This window comes from Panthera tigris, chromosome A1 (assembly GCF_018350195.1).
Source record: "Panthera tigris isolate Pti1 chromosome A1, P.tigris_Pti1_mat1.1, whole genome shotgun sequence".
Classification (NCBI taxonomy): domain Eukaryota; kingdom Metazoa; phylum Chordata; class Mammalia; order Carnivora; family Felidae; genus Panthera; species Panthera tigris.
The window spans coordinates 77,628,714-77,649,944 of NC_056660.1; the positions used below are offsets into that span (position 1 = coordinate 77,628,714).

The following is a 21,231-nucleotide window of genomic DNA, read 5'->3' on the forward strand; positions in this document are numbered from 1 at the left end:
AAAATAAAAGGATCTGTGTTATAGTCACACAAATGAAAATATTATGAATCTACAAAGAAACATTAGTTAAACTGTATAAATAGAAATAGGAAGAGGAGAAGATCAGAACACAATGGAATAAACTAGAAATGGGTAAGAAAAATGAAAAAATATGCCTGGAAATTAAAACAAATTAGCAAATATCTCCTAAATGGCTTTTGAGTCACGGCTGAAAAACAAACCAAATTGTGAGATTTTTCTTGAAAATATGAATAATAAAAACATTGCCTGTCAAATCGGGTTGAATCTTGCTAAGCAGTGCTCTTAGGACATATACTAGCCTATTTTTCGGTATCAAATAAGAAAGGAAATGAGTGATTTAGGCATTCAGCAGAAGTTAGAGCAACAAAACAAGAAAAGCAGAATGAAGCAAATCCTAAAGATAACAAGTAAAACCCTCTGCTGATTTCTTAGCCAACAGTACATAAACAAATTAGTTTTAGCTATCCCTTCATGAAATAAAGGGAGAAATCTCAAGTACACAATTTAAAACACAGTAAAAGACAACCACAGATACAAAATAAATTGAAAACCAGATAAGAAACCATTTTGCATCTCTATTATAATGCGAAATTGTTTGAAATGAATGATCTCACACACAACAGAATTTAACCTCCACGGAGCGGGAAGGTTCAACTTCTCTTTCTTAAAATTTTTTTTAATGTTTATTTATTTTTGAGAGAGAGAGAGAGAGAGAGAGACAGAGTGCAAGAAGGGAAGGGGCAGAGAGAGAGGGAGACACAGAATCAGAAGCAGGCTCCAGGCTCTGAGCTGTCAGCACAGAGCCTGATGCGGGGCTCGAACTCATGAACCGCGAGATCTTGACCTGAGCCGAAGTCGGACTCTCAACCGACTGAGCCACCCAGGCGCCCCTAACTTCTCTTTCTTAATTCCTTTTTCTTTTTTTCTTTCTCTGTCTGTCTTTCTTTCTCATCCCTAGCACCTAGAGCATTAATGACAGGTGAATGGTAATTCATCTGGCCTTTGCTTTCCCTGATTTATTATTTCATTTTTCTTGTACAGAAAATAGAAATAATATAAACTCCTGTTTCCCCTTATCATGATTGCAAAAATTTGTTCATCACCACCTCTTAGTACCTTTTTGGCATCTGTAATAGCTCTAGAAATGCCCCAGGTTTCATTTCTGTTAACGCAAGCTTGTACTTTCTTTTTTTCTTTGTTCTTCCTAAAAGTTACTCGTTTTATTTTTTGTTTCAAATAACCAAATTCCTTTATCCCCTCCATTGTATGGTTGCTTGCCATTTATTTTATTAATTTCTTATGTTCTTTTTGTCTTTCTTCTATCTTTAAGCTTCATTTGCCCTTATTTCTTCAATTTCTCAGGAGTCTGGCCTGTATGCTTAGCACACTGTTGGCCACTCTTTTCTAAAGTATACAATTGGAATATGTTTCTCTGCAGATCACATAAATCCTTCACCTTTCCCCAAAATACACAATCGAAGCTATCACTTTTTTCATAAAAGTAGCTTTAAATGCATCTCACAAAGTTTGACACGCTTTATTTTCTACATATCCCACGGATTTTGCTGTGTTCAGGAATTTCATCAGGCTTTCCTGGGTCTGTTTTTCTTGGAGTTACCACTTGGTGAGCATTTTCAAACTGGTTTTAGGTCTTTATGGGATTAGGAAAAAGAACTTTTCCCCTTCATGTTTTTGAATCACTGTGTCTTTAATCTACCCTCTTACATCTGCTAGCTTTTGTGTGCTGTGTTCTGACATTTTGCTCCCACTGGAGCCCGCAGGCCAGTGTTTCAGAGCTCCAAAGTGACTGTCCTTTCCTCCTATTAAACTGTTTACTAGGAAAATTATGGGAAGCTTTCTCAGTTCCTGAAAAAAAATTACCTGCAATTGAATCTTCTGTCAACTTTAAAATTCACGTTGTCTGTCTCCTCTCTTTTGGGTCTGTGCAGGGGCATTTCTGTGTTCGGTTTCTTTGTGGGACTGCTTACCTTTCCTAAACACCTCACTGGCTCCCTTTAAGGGCAAGGTGGGCAGTCTGGGCCCAGCTGGTGGGAGATCATGTGTCTCTAACCCCGTGAGCCACCACTGAACCCCAGGGAAACCACAGTCTGCTGATGGGCACTGGGGCTCTCCTTATATTCTCCCAGCCTTGGGACACGAGGACTGACTCTACCCATGCTTGGGGCTCCAGGAGATGTGGCTTATCCCCATGGGGCTGATGGTAACCATTGTCGGCTCACCCTTTCCTTCACAGACACATGGAGCCCCCTACCCTCTGGTCTCACATAAATATGTAAACTCTCACTTGCAGGGGCGGAGGGGGGAGGAAAGCCTTGCCCCATCCATCTGTCTCAGACTAGTTAGAGCTCAAGGCATCACTACTGTCTACCTGTCTCTGGGCTGTCGTGCAGTTTGGCTAGGGAAAGACAGATAATCGGGAGCTGGTAAGAAGGACAGAGAGATGGTTCACACTGCCCCCAAACACCCTGGGCTCCCCTTTGCTTGTGTGTGTGTGTGTGTGTGTCTGTGTGTGTGTGTGTGTGTGTGTGTGTGTGTGTGTTTGAGGGGGCTCCCTCCCCATACAGAGACTCACAATTCTGATTTCATGGTTTCCTTTCAGAAAGAGGTGACTGGGTTTCTTCTAGTTCCACACAGAAAAGACAGATCCATTACACATAGTAGCATTTCCAAAGGTGTCTGTTTCTTAAGTTTCCCAACACGGTGAAATAACTGAAATTGTCAAAAAATAAGTGAAATCAGAAAGAAGACTCTTAGTGAATGAGTCTGTTTTTCCCAGCTGCGGGTGCTGACCTTTTCTGTCTTTACATTATAGTTCTAAAAATGTGGACACGTGGAAAAATTCTGAAAGCATGTTCAAAACTGTTCTGTACAGAAAGTCTAATTGCAGGACTATAAACATCCTCTAGCTAGCAGAGCTAGTTGGGATGTCTCTGGGTGCATCAATGTCTAATCATGTAGCAAATTGGCTTAAAGAATCAGGAAAATGTAGTACTTAATATGCGAAATCCCCTAACAGGGAGCATGAAGAGTTGATTAATTCAGCAGCAGGTAGTGCCATTAGAGACCCAGGTCTCTTCCTGGACCCTGTGCCCTCAGCCTGGAAGCCTGGCACACTGCTGGCTGGGTTCTAGATTGTCATATACAGCCATGTGATGGAGCAAGTGTTTCCTTTGTTTCTCTTTACGCATGATGAACTCCTTCTCATGAGCCCCTCACACACGGTTGTTAGAAACCTCGCTAGTCTGTCCACACTTAGCAAACAGGGATGATGTGCATGGAGTCACCAGGGCTGCGTTTTCAATGATTAGGATTTAAGCGTCCGACTGGGCAGCATCCCACCAAGACAGACATCTAAACAAAATCACTTTGTAGATTCAGGGCAGGGAAGTGTCTGTCCAGATGGTAAAGCAGCCCGGGGCGCGCAGATATGTCTGACTCAGCCTGTGCCCTTGGCCCCTATCATTTTTCTTCCAACATTGATGGAGCAAAATAACAAAGAACTTATCTTAAATGCTTGCAAGCTCTGCCTCAATTTTTAGAGGCAGAGAGTTCTAGTTCTTGCCTGGGTAGAATTGCTCTATCATTTCGCCCAATGTCTTTGAGGTGGTTCAATTGGACCAGGTTTTATTCAGGTGTCCCGATGTGTCAGTGTGCATTCTGTGTCTGTATATGTGAAATAGAAAAATTCATCTACCTATGAAGGAGGCAGATGATGGCCTCGATTGATACATATCCATTTTAATACTAAGTAAAATTTTATTTGTGTGGGTATTATAAACGTAAAGACTGCAAACTAAACCTCTGTAATTGAAAGTAGCATTGAGGTAAACAGAAATTTTCTAAGAGCTCACACTTAACCACCGTTACTCAAGAGCATTACATCTGAACGCAGTCCCACAACGAATTAAGGACATTGACAAATGAAACTGAATTCTTACAAAAGTGGATGTTTTTCCCACCAGTTATACAAACTAAACTCCAGTAAATGCACATTCCTCTTTTTAGTAAAACTGTTGAGAAATAGAAATCATCATTGCCAACATCGTTTTTCATATGTGAAATGACTAGAGGTGTGTATTTTCGGTAACATCTCATCAGTTCATGGTTAAGTTACCGAGTGATTAGCACTTAGCCTTCCAAATCAAGTTTCACTGACTGCGTATATATTTCCAACAGAAAACAATGTGATTGTTTCTCAAATGTAATAATTATTTGTATCCTACTATTTACCGTATTTTGAGCACTTTCGGAAGCCAGTTTTACTGAGATCTATTGTTAGGTCTATCCACATGTCTAGAAGAGTTGTTGTCTACATGCTAGAATGGTCCAGTTCTTCAGGAAGGACACTTTTTTGTCCTCATAGAAGGTGTATAAGAGAAGCTAATTCGTCATAATACTATCAAGTTAGAAGGTTCTAATTAAACTCTGTGGATATTTTGAGGTTGTCAGTATAAGAAGCAAGCAGCCAGAGTTCCTGTTTGCTTTATTCTCTGAGTCATACGCCTGGATAAACTCAAAAATTAAATTCTTTTCAAATATACTGTCCCATATTCCCATGTAGGCAATTCTGAGCGGACGGGACGAGGAACATGTATTTGCTTATTACATTTGGTATAGCTGTTCCAGGGGAATGTTTTACATTTCAGGTGAGAAAAAGAAGTGGGTAAAAAGTGGCTAAGTCTGGACAGAGAACATTCTAGTGTTCCTTGGCTCAGGTATGCCAGCTTCCTTCACTGAATATCCTTGTGGTGGGGCCTGTTGTTCAATGAATGGCATGCAAGTTGCGTAACAGAATTTCAGTTAAATTATTGTCAAGCCATTTCCTTGACAGGAAACAGATCTTTGATTTATGGAGTGATAACTTCCTTTTGTTCCTCTAATAAGAAATCCAGGAGCACACGAACGCCACGTAGTTTCTACCTGCCTTCAGAGAAATTCGATTGTGTGATCGCTGTGGAGGACTGCACATGGCAGTGACCGCTAGCCTCATATCTGGGTGGAGGGAAGCTGCTGCCCTCTGCCTTCCAGGGAAGAAGCCCCAGCCCTCCCTCTCTGTGCTTAGGGTGCCCACTGCTTGATCCAAGAGGAGACACTACCTGCCCCTGAGCTGGTCGGTGGCGCTCTCTCCAGTCAGTTGGGCATGAAGGCCTCTGCCCACAAGAGCAACAAAAACAGAGTTAATTCTCTAACACAATCAAATTATTCCCTCTCTTTGGAATTTTTACAGCAGCATCTGGAGAGCAGAATCTCCCATGAGAAGTGGAAGAAATTTGATTTACAGAAAGAAGCCGCGGCGGCCAAGCATCCTGAGTAAAAGAAGAGAGTCATCAGTTTCAGGCACTGCCTTGAATTCTTGTAGTTCTGTATGAATTTAGGTAATATTAACACGCACACATATAACCTGAGTGGGTTGCACTTACTGTTAGTCAGAAGGGTTTCATATAATCCCCAAACTAATTCTTTTTTCTTTTTTTCTGTTCTTTTTTCTTCTCTTTTCTTTCTCTTTCTCTCCTTCCTTTTCTTTCTTTCTTTCTTTCTTTCTTTCTTTCTTTCTTTCTTTCTTTCTTTCTTTCCCTCCCTCCCTCCCTCCCTCCTTCCTTTCTTTTCTTTCTTTCTTTCTTTCTTTCTTTCTTTCTTTCCCTCCTTCCTTTCTTTCTTTCTTTCTTTCTTTCTTTCTTTCTTTCTTTCTTTCTTTCCCTTCTTTCTTTCTTTCTTTCTCTTCTTTCTTTCTTTCTTTCCCTCTTTCTTTTCTTTCTTTCTTTCTTTCTTTCTTTCTTTCTTTCTTTCTTTCTTTCTCTCTCTCTCTCTTTCTTCCCTCCCTCCCTTCTTTCCTTTTCTCTTTTCTTTCTTTCTTTCTTTCTTTCTTTCTTTCTTTCTTTCTTTCTTTCTTTCTTTCAACTTTATGTAGTGTGTGTCAGCCTGATTGGCCTGAAAACAAGGGCTGTGACAGAAGACTTGAATTACACGATGTCTGACATGAAGGAGTGTGCACACACACTCACAAATGATGTCCTTCCAGGCCAGAGATTAGACAACAGCTGACTTGGGGGACCAAGGTAATCATTAAAAGATCATCTTAGAGTTTTTTTTAATGTTCTTTACAAGTCATTTTAATTTTTTTAAATGTTTATTTTTGAGAGAGAGAGACAGACAAGTCGTTTTAAAAAGGTCTCAGAACTTGCAGACGCAAAGGGAAAAGATAACATAGTCCTAACAGGTAAAAACGAATGTCTCATGACATGATGCCTAGTGACACAGTGAGGAAGTGGGAACTCATCCACGGGCAGCTCCATGACTCCCGATGAAGGTGAAGATGTGCCCGTTCTCCAGCAGTTGTTTGGGAAACCCCGGCAGGTGTTACAAGGAGACATGTACAAAGGTGTGTGTGCTAGTGCTGTGTGTAGTAAAGAAAAGTATTTCATGTAATGAAGGAAAACGGATGAAAAGTGGGAGCATCACGAATATAGTTTGTTCCATATTCGTATACGCCTGGTTAGAATTCCCGGGGGCAGTCACCATCCCATTTCACCCATGAGGGAACTGAATCCCAGAGGCCCCAGGAGAGTGAAGGGTGGAGCCAGGACTCACACCCTGGCTGGGAGCCCTTGTCCTCACACTATCTCAGTCACTTTCTTTCTGAAGCTGGCATGGGACAGTGAGGTGGGATGAGGCTACCGCTCAGTAGCCCTAGCACACGGGGGAGTCACGTAGCCAGAATTTGGCAAGTGGTCGGTAACATTTGTCCAAGTGTGAGCTCCTTACACAACCTGCCGGTGCCGGAGGCAAAGAGCCAGAAACCGGGAAATGTCCAGGAGCTGGCCATGGAGACCAGGCAGGACCAGTGTCTCTGCAGTGACTCTGGGTCCACCAATAGAGATTTGAAAGTGAAATGAGCCGAGCTGGGCTGTTCACATAGCCATTCGATTCTGGCAGTCAACCTAATAGGGCCCAGTAGAGAAGCTGCTTTAGGGAAAGGGCAATTCATGGTGGGTCTGGACCAAAGCGTTGGAGCTGGAGTCAAAGCCACTTCTCCCGGCCAGCGTGGGGCTGAGCCGGCCGGGACCTGGGGGGAGCGCTCCTGGGGTTGGTTGCAGCATCCCCTGCATGGAAAGACCCCCTCGCATCCAATGTAAAGACATCTCCAATGTGTAGCCCCATTCTTCTTATGGCAATGCTCCAACGATAATAAAGAGAATATTCCCCAGTGGACGTCCCTGCGGCCTCTGAGGACATCTGGTTTTCTTTCCCACTTAGAGACCGTTCATGAATCACTCTGCAGCAGAGTGCACTTCAGTACTAAGCACTTGGCTTATCTGACCTGCTCATTAATTCTTTCTATTACACCAGCAGGAACCTCGTTCTTTCTCCCCTGCCCTCGCAGAGTAGCCCCCAGTGGCCCAGCTCGGGCCACACCGCAGGGAGCTCCTGTAGTACCTCAGGGCTCCACAGGTCCCGGGTGGGCCGGTCCAAACCCTGAGTCCCGCCTGGCGGGGAGATGCCAAGGGCCCGTGTGTATGTGTGTGTGTGTGTGTGTGTGTGTGTGTGTGTGTGTGTGTGTAGATGCCATTAGAATTCTTACAGATACTGAAAGTGAAATGAGGAAATGATTGGGCAATCGGATGGAAGGGCCGGTGCCAGGAAGCCCTATCACCCACTGGGGGCCGGGATGCAGCCGGGCAGACGCGGGGAGACCCGGGGGAGTTCTCCCGGGGGCCACGGCACAGCCAGGCCATGTAGTCGGTGTGGGACCTCAGCAAGCACCGCTCACAGGAAATGATCCCTTCCCTGCGGCCACTTTCTCGAAAGGCCCGGACCTTCCAAGTCCCCCGAGTGCCATGGAGGGCTGCGTGGAAGGCGAGCGGTCACGCCTTCGTCCTCGCCCGGAGAGGGGAGAAGAAATGAAAGTGAAGGAGCCACCCGGCTCGCGCCCCAAAGACGCAGCGCTGCTGGCCGTGACCCTGCTGCTGGCGCTCACGTCCTGCTGCCTGTCGGTGGTGTCCCTGTGCAGGGTGGCCGTCCTGCAAGCCGAGCTGGGGAGCCTGCGGGCGGAGCTGCGGGGGCCCCGGGAACCCCGCGAACCCCGGGAGCCCCGCGAGCTTCGGGCTGAGCCGGGCCCTCCCCGGGCGGGGACCGCAACCCCCGGGGCGTCCGGCGCGCGCCTGGCCCCCGCGGTCCCCAGCGCGCTGAAAGTGAGTGCAGCCGCCGCAGCCCGTCCCCCGCCCCCCGCCACCCCCGCGCCCCTGCGACGCCGGGGCTGTAACTTGGGGTTTCTGTCTCCCCAGGGGATCTTTGCACCAGCCCCGGCGGGAGAGAGCAACTCCAGCCAGAGCGGCAGAAGGAAGCGCGCCGCTCTGGGTCCCGAAGACACAGGTACGTTTGGGGCGCGGAAGCACTTAGCAGACGGGATGCCGGCGTCCGCGGGTGTGCGGGTGTGGACCCCGGCCTCCAGGTTGGGGACCCCCTCCCCTCCACGAGCGCTGAGTGGTGCTCGGAGGCTGTGCAAGTGGCCTCTACAGCACGTGTGGCTTTTGTGGCACAGCCGGCGCGCCGGCAGGTGTCTGTCCCCGACGAGCGGACTTGGAGGGCTGGGCCCTGCCTTAACCACAGAGGAGGGGAGGGGGCACAGGGTCTTCCTCGGATGGGACACACCTGCGTCAGAAGCCCTGTCAGTCACTCGAGGAGAAGAGCGCCGCGCGCTGTGTCCACCTGAGTCCCGGAGGGTCAGGTAAAGATACCTTCCCTGAGGGTGCGCTGCGCGCCCTGGGATCACGCCGGGAGCAGGTGTGCGGCCGCGATTCATTGTGTTTATTGCTCTAGCTTTAAAACAGACTTTGTTTTACACACACACACACACACACGATGCTCTGACTGTAAACGTATTTTTCACTGACTGCCTTATTCATGGAAAAAAGTCTTTCCTGTTTTGCAAAACCATGATTTTTATAAATGCTTTGTGTCGATTACCTTTAGTATCGCTTTGTGTCTATTAGACACAATTGACTTTAAGCAAATATAGACTACGAAACACTCATATTTTTACTATACTTGAGCAGGTGAATTGTTTTCATACTTTGCATTTTATCATCTGTGCTTTGTACACAATTTAAAAACACCATATATATACTACGGCATATTTTTGCGTTCACTTATCGTTATACAATAAGCATTTTCCTTCTTTCTAAGTAATTCTCACACATCCACGTTAGTTCGTTATCATGCAGTTATGTCACAATGATCATTTCCAAAGTTGTTGCGCGGATCTCTCATTTCCGAGGAATTTTATGTGTTCCATATAAATTCCATAGATGAAATATCAGAACGAAAGAGGATGAACATTTATTACTGCTATGTTGCTTTCAGAGTGAGTTATAAATGTGTACAGTCAGAAATGCAGTGCACAAGGTCTCCACATTCTTACAGCATTTTATTAAAATTTATTCTGGCTAGTTTAGTAGTTGTCAAACAGTATCTCAAATGTAATCTGTTGCTTGCTTGAAGAGAAGGATGAATTTGTTTCTGCATATTTGGGTAACTTCTAATTTTGTCACCTACTAATTTTTATTTATGGCTTCCCTCATTTATCCTAATTTTTTTTTGTGATTTTGAACAAGCTCTATGTTAGACATACTGTTTAACAAAATTTGGGTGTAACTATTTTCATATTTTGCTTTTTAAAATTCCTGCAGAGATTTTACATCTATGTATTTAATGTGATAAACTTTTTTTTTTATTTTCTCTACTATATCAAAGCTGAAAATATATGTATTTGTAATCTCTTACACAGCCTATTCTACAGCCTGCTACTTTGACTTTTTCATAATTTAGTGTTTTAGTTTGGTATTTAACTCCTTAATCCTTGTGGCGTTTATTTGGTGGATCACATCACACCAGCTTTATCTTCCCTTCTTCTTTTATGTTTTCTTACCAAACTGCTATTAAATATAGCTAATTTCATGGGATGCTTATTTTCAACTTGTTTGCATTGGAAAGCTTACTGTGTTAATATTAAGTCTCTCATGAATCTATTTTGAGACTGTTTTTTCACTGATTTATTATTCTGTTTATCTGTATTAAATAAAATATTTTAAGTATTTTGTAACATAATGAGCTTTAATATCTAGTAGGGTCAGAATGCCTCAATCTTCTTCAACCTCTGTGCTACTACTCCCCAGCCTCTGCCCATTCATCTTACAAATAAACCTTAACTTTACCATTGCAGAGAGGATACGGGCTCCTTACAGCAGATTTAAGAAGAAAGGACGTTGAGTAAGAAATTAATTAACTTCCGGAGTCCCACTTCCTCAAAATACCCTCTATTATATTTTAAAATTTCCTCCCATGTGCACATTTTTATAAATTTGTGATTTGATGGCATCCACAAATGATACACTGATTAAAATTTTTCCGTAAATAATTTGTAATTTTTAGAAAGTTTGGAAAGTAATAGAGAATTCTATCAAGTGAATCAAAATTTACTTAGTATCTAAAACCCAGATGTAATTGCTATTGTCGTGATCATGGTTTGCCTAAGATTTTTATAAACCTTTCATATAGTGTATATATATATATATATATATATATATATATATATATATATATATAGTATACATATATACAGTATGTATGCATATGGATATATCCTATATGTGTATATATACAGTATATAGTACATCTCTCTCTTTCTCTCTTCTTGTATATATACTCTTAACATTCATAGATCTGAGATCAAAGGTTTGAAGAGGAGAACCTTAGTGACTGCTCATATCTGCTCTCCTTCCTCTTCAGTGAAACTGGCTTGAATGTCGTTTTAGATGCCATTCTCTTTTTTTTCTCTCTTATTTCATATATTTTCTATTTATTTTTCCGCGTAGTATATTTATCACATTCAGTAAAATTTCATAATGTGTTTGTTTGTTTTTTAATATGAAATTTATTGTCAAATTGGCTTCCATACAACACCCAGTGCTCATCCCAACAGGTGCCCTCCTCGATGCCCATCACCCACTTTCCCCTCCCCTCCAGCCCCCTCTCCCGTCAACCCTCAGTTTGTTCTCAGTTTTTCTCTCATGCAGGGAAAACATATTTTATTTAGCACTACAAAAATATGTGTAGAACCAAGAGGGTTTCTGAAAGTCCATGATTTTATTTTTCTGTTTGGTAGCATCCTTTTTTTTTTTTTTTTTTTTGGGAGTTGAGAAAATGCTGAACAATTTGAATCTATACAGCTTTCTTTGTTTCTGTTTATTCTACTCTATTCTGATTTAAGTAAGGCTTAAAAAACCTTAGGTTCTCCCTTTTACTTTCAAAGTGTCCATTTATGTTCTTATGTATTAATTTTCCAAATACTTTAAAGATCCATTGACATTTTTGGTTGGAATTTTATAAAAATTGTAATTCTGTGGAAGAAAACGAATTCTTACGGTGTTTTATTTATATATCCAAGAATACTTAAATGCGTGATATCTCCTTACTAAATATCAAAATTTAAATTTCCCAATTGGATATAATTTTCCCTATGTAGGTTTTACGATTCTTTCATAGTTAGTTAAAAAAGGTTTTCTTGCAATTTTGGAGTCCTGGTATTTTCAAATGGCTCATTAAATTCTTTAAAAATGTACAGAGTTCTCACGGTGCGCCTGGGTGGCTCAGTCAGTTAGGCGTCTGACTTTGGTTCAGGTCATGATCTCACGGTCTGTGAGTTCGAGCCCCACATTGGGCTCTGTGCTGACAGTTCAGGGCCTGGAGCCTGCTTTGGATTCTGTGTTTCCCTCTCTCTCTGCCCCTCCCCTGCTCATGCTCTGTCTCTCTCTGTCTCAAAAATAAACAAACATTAAAAAAATAATAAAAATTAAAATGTACAGAATTCTCAAAAACGAATGCAGCATTCAATCACATGGTTATTTTTAAGCCACATCCACACACATATTGGATGTATACTTAACAGAAATATAATTTTATTTTAGTCTTTTTTTAGAATACTCTGCTTTCTACCTCTGCTACTCAACGTTAGTTGCCATCATTTTATGACTATGTCAAAAAGGTTCAGAGCTAAGTATTGCTAAATGACACTCCAGAATGTCGCCCATTTTTATTTTTCTATAAGTCCAACCTAAATTTCACTCAGGCACTTCAATTTTACTGCATGTATATTCGGTTTGTGAGTAAACTCCAGCGTGTTGGGCTAGAAAGCCTCCATTCAGCACACAGCATGCCTAGAATCACATCAGTATTTGGTAAGTGTCACATACCACCTGTGGGGTTTTTGCCTTGTCATTTGTACGTGTCCTGTCTGTACAACTAAAGAGTAGAGGCTTCTGTGGTATAGGCCATATTTCCTCTGCACATTCTTCGTGGTATTTGCACACAGTGGGTGTTCTATGAATATTTGTTGATGGATCTTGGGCTCACTATGAAGTAAGATGCTGTGATTTGGCAATCATTGGGAGGGGGGATTTTTCCCATATTTCTTCACTTCTCAGGTTTTGATCAGAGGCCATCTTATGCAATTTTTTAACTTGACATTTAAAACAACGAATTCGCCAAAGAATGAATTTGATCACAAGGCGAGAGTCTCAGGGAGAGTTTGAGAGCCCCTTGCCCCCGCCTTGGTTCACCGGGTAGAGGCACAGTTTGGGCTCACTAAAAGTCATAGAGACACTCTCATAGTCAGCAATATAACTCTAATTTCGTGGATTTCTGGTTTTAATGTTTTGGTTTTAACTGAAGTATTGTTTACATATGGAGAAGGGCACATGTCTTAAGGGTACAGCTTGGGGGGTATTCACAGACTGAATGGCAGTAGTTGAAGGGGCGGACATCACCGTCAGCCTGCGTGCCCACTCGGTGCTCCATCCACTCCTCCCCGGGGTAAACGCTTTTATTTAATTGCGCAGGCTGGTTATTTGGCTCTTGTTTTGTTTTTCTTAATGGTGTTGTGTTTCAAATGGAGGTCTTATTAAGTTTTCTGTGTTTCATAAGATAATTTCTGATTGTAGTAGAACAAACAGAAATGTGGGGAAATCCAGGATCAAAGAATTGCCAGATGGCTTATATTAGCCAAAAAGCTCACTTTTAAGCCCGTAAGTGTATTTGGAGATATTCCTAATTAAAAATAATAATGAAAGCGCTATGGCTTTGAAATATTACATGTTAAAGTTTCTTCACAAATGGAGTCATAATGATCAATGCTGTCAGCTCTCCTGTTCACTCTAAGAACCTAGAGATAAGCATCCTAAGAGTCCATCAGGACGATGAATTCTTTCAAAAGGATATCCGCTGAGCTAAAACAGTTTATTAATAAACAGTTTATATTTATTTATTACTAAACAGTTTATTAATAAAATCGGGTGACCTTTATATTTCCCCCCTTGTTATTCAGTAGGGAATTTAAAAGTTAATAGAAATACATGTGTTTTAGGGCGCCTGGGTGGCTCAGTCGGTTAAGCCTCCCACCCTTGGTTTTGGCTCAGGTCATGATCTCATGGTTTGTGTGCTGATAGCGTGGAGCCTGCTTGGGGTTCTCTCTCTCCCTGTCTCTCTGCCCCTCCCCTCCTTGCACTTTCTCTCTCTCAGAATAAATAAATAAATAATTTAAAAAAAAGAAGTTCATGTGTTTTAGATGATAGAAGTACAAAAATTATTTTTATTGATAATGTTTATTATACGTGTCTCATTAAAATAGTAAAATAGTGTTGACAACATGGAACAGAATATAAAAACAAGAGTGGGAAAAAAATTACCCATCTTTCTTTCCTCTGCTAAATAAATATTTATTGTAAGATTTTGGTCAATCTGCTTTACATTCTTTTTCTCTCTTTTTATAAACTTTTTTAGTTGGGAATTATTTTAGAATTACAGAAAAGTTGCAAGAACACGGCAGAGAGTTGCCATATACCCCTCATCCAGTGTCTCCTGTTGTCTTACGTTACCATCCTTTGTCATAACTGCGAAGCCAACGTTGGTACTTAACTAAAAGCTGAACTCCATTTCGGAGTGTTCTTTCATGAAACCCATAGTCCCTCTCCTTTGTAAGGAAAGATGGGAGGTCGGAAAGATCTGTAGCATCCAGGCTTTGTTTCACTGAGATTTCCGGCAGGGCTGTATCTTACAAGACTGTAAAGTGAGTGTCGAAAGCATATATAGTGTAGAACTCAACCATCCAATTTGTACCAGAATTAGGCTAACCGGAGGCTCTTACCCAGTAAGGGTGTGTTCCTTCCTAGAACAGAAACAGCTGGCTGTTGTCATGGTGATCTTTGACCAGAATCTTCCCCAAGTGCTATTTTTCCCCCCCTGCTTCAATAATGACTTCTTTTTCAGTGTTGCAAGAGCTGGCTCCCGTTCAATTTCAAAAGCAGTAATAAAATAAAATAGTGACCTCACAACCAAATATCTGAACCCTGTTCTTGTCAAGTTTAAAGTTTTGGGAAGCAGAAGAACCAGGAAATGAGTCAATCAAAGCAGCCAAAAGTGATGTTGTGTCTCTTCCATGTATGCCGCGGGCCTGCGAGCTTTCAAACTCTGTTCTAGGTGTTGAGGGTTGATCAGAAAACACAACAGATAAAAGTTTCCTGCCCCCTGGAGATTGCATTGCAGTGAGGTGGAAAGACACAGAAAGTGGTCAATAAACATGAGTAATGAGTAAGTAACAATACTAGAAAATGGCAAATATCATGAAGAAGTGAATGATTTAAGGCAGAATTAACAGATTTGGCAGTGTGAAGGGTGAGGAGGGGAGAAGATGTGTAAGGAGAGGTCAGGAAAAGTCTTTCTGTTTCTTCCTGAAGATTCAATCATTCTTTATTCTATCACCTTAAAAAACTTTTGTGGAAATGGGTAGATATTTAAGAAATAAATCCATAATGTTGAGGAATGTGTTGTTCTCAGTAATCCTGTAGGAATGGATATTGGTTTTAATGTTTATTATTTTTATAAGTCAAGTCCTATTTAAAAGAACTGTATTGGACAGCTGTATCTTTGTTACGAACAGATTTTGATGGGGTGGGGGGACGGGCTAGATGGTTGATGGGCATTAAAGGAGGGAACTTGTTGGGATGAGCACTGGGTGTTGTATGTAAGTGATGAGTCAATTCTACTCCTACTTCTGAAACCAATATTGCACTGTATGTTAACTAACTAAAATTTAAATAATACAAAATAAAAATAAATAAAAGGTATTCTCATTTTTTAAGAGCTAGAGAAGAAACAGATTTTGCTCAAATATACAGGAAGCATCCACTGGGCCAAGGTCTGGGGTGGACACTCAAGAATATATAGGAAAGTGGAGAAAAAGACTCAGTCACTGGGTGTCTTCCACACACAAGCTCTGGGTTGGGCTCTATGACATCATTTACCTTCTCAGTAACCCCTGTTAGGTTGGCATTATTGTCCTCATTTTAGACGAGAGACTTGAAGCCAAGACATAATCAGTCCCTTCTCTCCACAAGCTAAATATTGAGTTGGAGAAATTAAACAAAATTAATGTAAATTTAAAAATAATAAACAAGCTCTTTAGCCTTTACAAAAAGCATGTGTAAACTATGATTTCACTTGGTTCTCACAACACCACTATGAGAAAACTATTGTTATTCTAGAGATAAAATATTTTAATTTCATATTAAGTGTTAATTTCATGATTAAACAGCTAAATTGGTTTGAGAACTAAGGTTTACATTCATTATATGCTAACTATAAATTCTGAGTTGTTTTCCACTGTGCGAGCTATATGCACTTAATGTTTGCGTAATACACCAGATCTGACAAAAACTGTTGGGTCTCCAAGAAACCTAGACCGTTATTAACATTAGTACCAACAAGAGGACAACAATCTATGGTATTATAGGATGTTAGTTCAGATCACAGATTGAAAGATTATTAAGACCATGATGGATAAGAGCTGAGCTGAGTTTTGAAGACTGACTCAACTCAGGGAAGAAGAGACAGTATTCCAGGGCATGGGAACAGTAATGGAACAGGAAGTAGAAAAAACACAAGAAGAGGTCTTACTGTAGTAGGTGGAACCATCAAAATACACACTAGCACCTCGGTATCGTTCCTTTGCTTGGATTTTTGCAAGTGTTTATTGACTGTGATGTTTTTACAAGTTCAGGCTTTCTCCTCCTCTTTCTTTTTTCTTTTTTAAGCATGTAAAAAATTTTTTATTTAAACCCAAGTTAGTTAATGTACAATGTAGTGTTGGTTTCAAGAGTAAAATTTAGTGATTCATCACTTCCATATGTGCCACAGATTTTTTGTTTTTAGTCTGATATAAACCAGATGCTGTGCAAATTTGTAACTGATAGTTCTTAATGTCAAGTGACTCAGCCTAGGGAAAGAGACAGTAATAGAAAAAATTAGGATATATAGTGAAATGTTATTTCAATAGATGTATGTGCAAAGTGTAGTGGGATCAAATAGTTAGCTGTAAGGATCAGGGAAAGAGTTGATATTTGGCCTGAGCCCTGAGGGATGGACAGGTTTCACCAGATACTAAGGTGAGGAGTATTTAGCCAGGCAGAATAGCACATATGCAGTCCTGGGAGCGGGAGGATGAACTTCTGTGCTTCTAGGTGTGGGAGGGTAGAGGTCGTGGGGTTGTGAAGGGAGGTTTGGGTTTTGTGTGCAGGGGAACCCCACTTGAAGGAGTTATAAGAATTAGAAGGCAAGATAAAATTCTGGTTTAGGAAGGCAAATCTGAGGAAATGCAAGCGATGGAGTAGAAGTAGTAGAAAGGCCAAGAGGCACAACTTGGTGAGCAAGTGTTAGCGTCAGGAGAACAGTGAGAGTAAAGATCTGAACGGACCCACCCCGCTTGCTCCTCTTGTCGGGTTTGATTATTCTCTCAGTCTCTGTCTGTCTGTCTGTCTCTACCCCCTTCAGCCATATTGCTGTATCCCTCCAACTTTAGCCTTTGTGTATATTCATGACTATTGATTTTGTGTGGGATGTTCCTACCCCCTTCTTTCTTCTTTTCTTTTAAAAAATATTTTTTAATGTTTACTTATTTTTGAGAGAGAGAGAGAGAGACAGAGACAGAGGGTGAGCAGGGGAGGACCAGATAGAGAGGGAGACACAGAATCCGAAGCAGGCTCCGAGCTCCGAGCCATCAGCACAGAGCCCATTGCGGGGCTCAAACCCATGAACTGGGAGATCTTGACCTGAGTTGAGTCAGATGCTTAACCAACTGAGCCATCCAGGCGTGCCAAACCCCCCCTCCCACCACCCCCCCCCCTGCCCTGCCGCCCCTTCTGTCTTTTAATTTCAGTTTAAGTGTCACTGTTCAGAGAAGCCTTCCTGATTGGGTCAAAGTCTGGCCACTGTATTGCTCTTACAGCTGCAACTTCCAGTGTGTCTTTCGGATTCTCATTCATACTTGTTCCTCCCCCTAGATCGCAAGCTCCATGGGGGTAGAGATAGTGTCTTTTCTTTTTCTTTTCTTTTTTTTGCTATTCCGAACACAACACATGACCTAAATTTAGTGCTCAGTAAAACTGTTGGATGAGATAAACGACAGACAGAATCCACACTGAGCAAAAGTTGAAAAATTCAAACCATTAGAACTTGATTATTTGTTGGATTTCAAGATTGCAGAGGAAGGAATCAAGCATGTTTACAAAGTTCCTAGCTTGGGCAACTCAGAGGATACTTATATCCACTAAGAGAAAACAGAAGCATAAGAGGCGTGTGGGTGTGAGGAAGACAAAGAAATAAATTTGGGTCATGCTGAGTTTGAATCGTCACTGTGGCAGCCAGGCAGAGATGTCCAAGGCGAAGTGGAAGGTGTAAGGGCTGGCTGTGCAATTCACTGATAGCTTTCTCCAAGCATTAGGTATATTTTTGTGTTTACCTTCCTTGGCTTCAAGTATGTGTGCATATCGTGTCATGAAGCTAATTTTCATCACTGGTAAGTTACCTATACCCAGTGCCTTATGAGTATACACCATTAATAATGAGAAGTGTTCTAAAGCGATGCAAGGAATTCATGGTAAAAGGGGGGAAAAGCCATATCCTGTGGAGATGATGACTCAGTTATAAAATTAGTCATTTTAAATTAAAATGTTTCATCAATTATAAAATGAAGTAACTTAGGAAGATGGCATTTTGTTTCCTGGGGTTTTGTTTTGTTTTGTGTTTTTACTCTTAGTGTTTATGAGCCAAGGCAAAGGACTGCCATTTTATATATCCTACAGTGCTTTAGGCATAGAAAATACTGAAATCAGGAGTGGTACCTGGCAGTGTGACAATGTCCAATTAATGCTTAGGACTCTGTACACACACACACACACACGCACACACACACACACACACACACACACACACACACACACACACAGAGTCTTCCATTCAGATAATGTATTTCTTTACTGCTATCAACTGTCGTGATTTCTGTTTTGCTCTGTCAACTTCTTTCCAAAACCCCCAAAGAACCAGCACCCCTTTTTACTTCCTCAGGGCCATTGTAGTGCTACCACCTTTCTGAATTACCCAGAATTGAAAACTTGTTTTTATTATTAGTTTTTAATTCTCCTTCAAACACACACTCGGTCACAAACTTTTAATTTTTTTTCACAATTTATCTTGGATGCTGTATTTATATAATTGCTTTGGGGATCAAATCACCCTTATATTATATTTATGCCAGTCAACAGCTGAACCTTTGTTTTCACTCTTCTCCGTGTGGCAACTTAGTCTCCACGAGGACACATGTATGATGTTTCTCAAGCACAACATATATCAGGCAGGTCCCTCTGAAGATTAGGAATTTCTGTTTTTTTTTTTCCTGGTAAGTCAAATACATACTTCTCAGTTTAGCTCTCTAGACATACTTTTAAAACTCTGTTAACTTGTATTGGCAAACTGTTTATCGCCAATCAAATAAGAATTTATAATCTAGTTTTTCACCCCTAAATTCTTGTATTCCCATTCCAGTAGAAATGTTTTTCCCCAAATCATGCTTTCTTGAATTTCCTCATAAATCTGTGTTCATCATTAGGTCAGTATTGGGGTCTTTATGGAATTTATCCTGGTTAAACTTTTCCAGCCACTGATTATTTATTCAAAACTAGCTCAGGAAAAATCAAACTGTATTTCTCATGACCTTATACACTGAATGGTAAGGTATACAGAAATAAAAGAGAGACATCGCCTTCAGAGTCCTCATTCTTTAAAACCTGTGGTGCAGTAAGTAAGAAGACAGAAGGAGGAAGGGACACAGGAAAATGCAGGAAGGCCATCTCATCCAGACTGAAGAGCTTGGAAGAAGGTTGAATGAGAAGAGTAAAAAGGACTACGAAGGAGGAGTAGGTGTGGATCATATGGATGGGGCGAATGTAATGGGAAGCGCTCTGTGTTTTCCACTGGAGTTATGTATAATCTGCGTAATTGCAGTATTTATGGTGGTTGATATTAGATCGAACTTTTGTTGAAATAAAGAGAATAAACCCGATCCCAGTTTGAAAAGGTTTGGGTCCAATACAGAAAACAATACAGCAGATAGCAGCAATCCCGTAAACTTTCCAATCCCTTTTTCTATTTAAATGGTGTTTCAAATGTAACATAAAGGTTATACGTAAAGAGATGGCTTTCAAACTCAAGATGTTTTCCGTAGGGAAAATATTTCAATGCTAGTCTAGTTGTGAGGTTGGTTGGATTTTATTGTATCAGATATTGAGCAATAGCAGATTATTTTTGTTCTGAAAACTCTTATTTTAGGAATTCTCTTTTGTGAACTGTTTTGGCCATCAATATCATATATTTGTTTTAGAAATATTTTACACAAAGTTTAATATTATGGATAAATATTATTCTGTAAATTTGTACTTAACACGATCAATTTTCCTTTTTTTCACACATCATTATAATATATAATATATACATTTAGAAATATGTGTGACCCCATCACACACAGGAAAGTTTTAATGTATGCTATTGCCTTGATTCATTACAAAGATAAAATGTTCTCAGACTCTTCAAATTTCCTTCCGTTGTAGTAGAGGGAAAGATGTATGAAGACTTTTAAAAACTAAACACAATCGGTGAACATCATACTTGCTACCAATCTTGTGTTTCTTACAAGACTGTGCATTCTCAGAACTCTTGTGGTTGGATATCTTTGCTACTGGGAGAGATGAAAAAGTATTGCTATTTTGACCCACTTTTTGTGAGTGACAATAGTTTAAGGTCACATCTGTGTTGAATGGGAAAGTCCTAAAGGACTGTTGTACGAGAGAGAAGATGACAATGGATATGGAATTTTCTAAAAAGGAAGAGCTGAAAGTGAAGAGGTAAATAACACTGATAAGGTTGATAGGACCCAAGCAGCATCTCTGGAGGCCAGAATGGGAAGTCCTCTGCTGATTTCCAACAAAACTCCTTCAGAAGCCCGGTGACTTTCTCTGGAGTAAGGAAAATTAATGAATGGCACTGGCTTCAGTGAGTATAATTCAAATACTATTGTTGAACTTTTCTTTTAATATTCCATCTTCCTTTCTGAAGAGTATTTCTTGAAACACACTTTTCCCTCCGTAGTGTGTTTTCTTCTAAAAGTTAGATTTCTGCTACTACATGATAGAATAGATCATTGTTTCTTGACGTGTAGGTTGTAGCCAACTGGAGTTGGGCTGCGGAGATTAAAACTTAGATGTTTTCTTATCAGTTTGGTAGCCTCAAGGCATCAGTCTTTCTCCAAACTCCTGTGGAGTTTTGGGTAAATGGTCAAGAAAAGGGTCAGTTGAAACAGGGAGTAACCTGGTTTTCTCTTTATTGGGTTAATTGGATCTTTGTGCTCTCCTCGTGGGCTTCCATCATGTGCCCAGTTAACTGGGTTCAGTAAAGAACAAGAACAAGAGTGCTAACACGGCGACTGCCGTAATAACCAAGCTTGATTTCCCAATTATTGCGTATCAGGAGTAGTACGCAATACTCCACATGCATTATCTCATTTAATCTCTATGTACGCGTACATGTGCCGCAAAGGAAAGATGGAACGTTTGGAAATTTGACTTTGACTAGTGTCAACATCCGCCTCTTCTTCTGTGTGGAAGAAAGATTAAAGCTTCACATGCTCTGATTGACCCTTGCATCCGTCACAGAACTGAGCAGTAAGCCCTTAAGAAGTGTTTGTTAGAGAGATAGGAATATGTTTCAAGTAGGTTTAGCAGGGCTCCCCTAGATCCTGTGCACGCTCCTCAG

At 41.0% G+C, this 21,231-nt stretch overlaps 1 protein-coding gene across 1 annotated transcript in view; it reads left to right on the forward strand.

The window, feature by feature from the left end:
* The first annotated feature begins 7,672 nt into the window (after positions 1-7,672).
* TNFSF13B (TNF superfamily member 13b) overlaps positions 7,673-21,231 on the forward strand; it is a 29,579-nt gene continuing 16,020 nt past the window's right edge. Inside the window, exons 1-2 of the mRNA XM_042980036.1 lie at positions 7,673-8,231; positions 8,325-8,412. Of these exons, the coding sequence (XP_042835970.1) occupies positions 7,878-8,231; positions 8,325-8,412 (442 nt within the window). The 5' untranslated portion in view covers positions 7,673-7,877. The remainder of the gene's footprint in view (positions 8,232-8,324; positions 8,413-21,231) is intronic.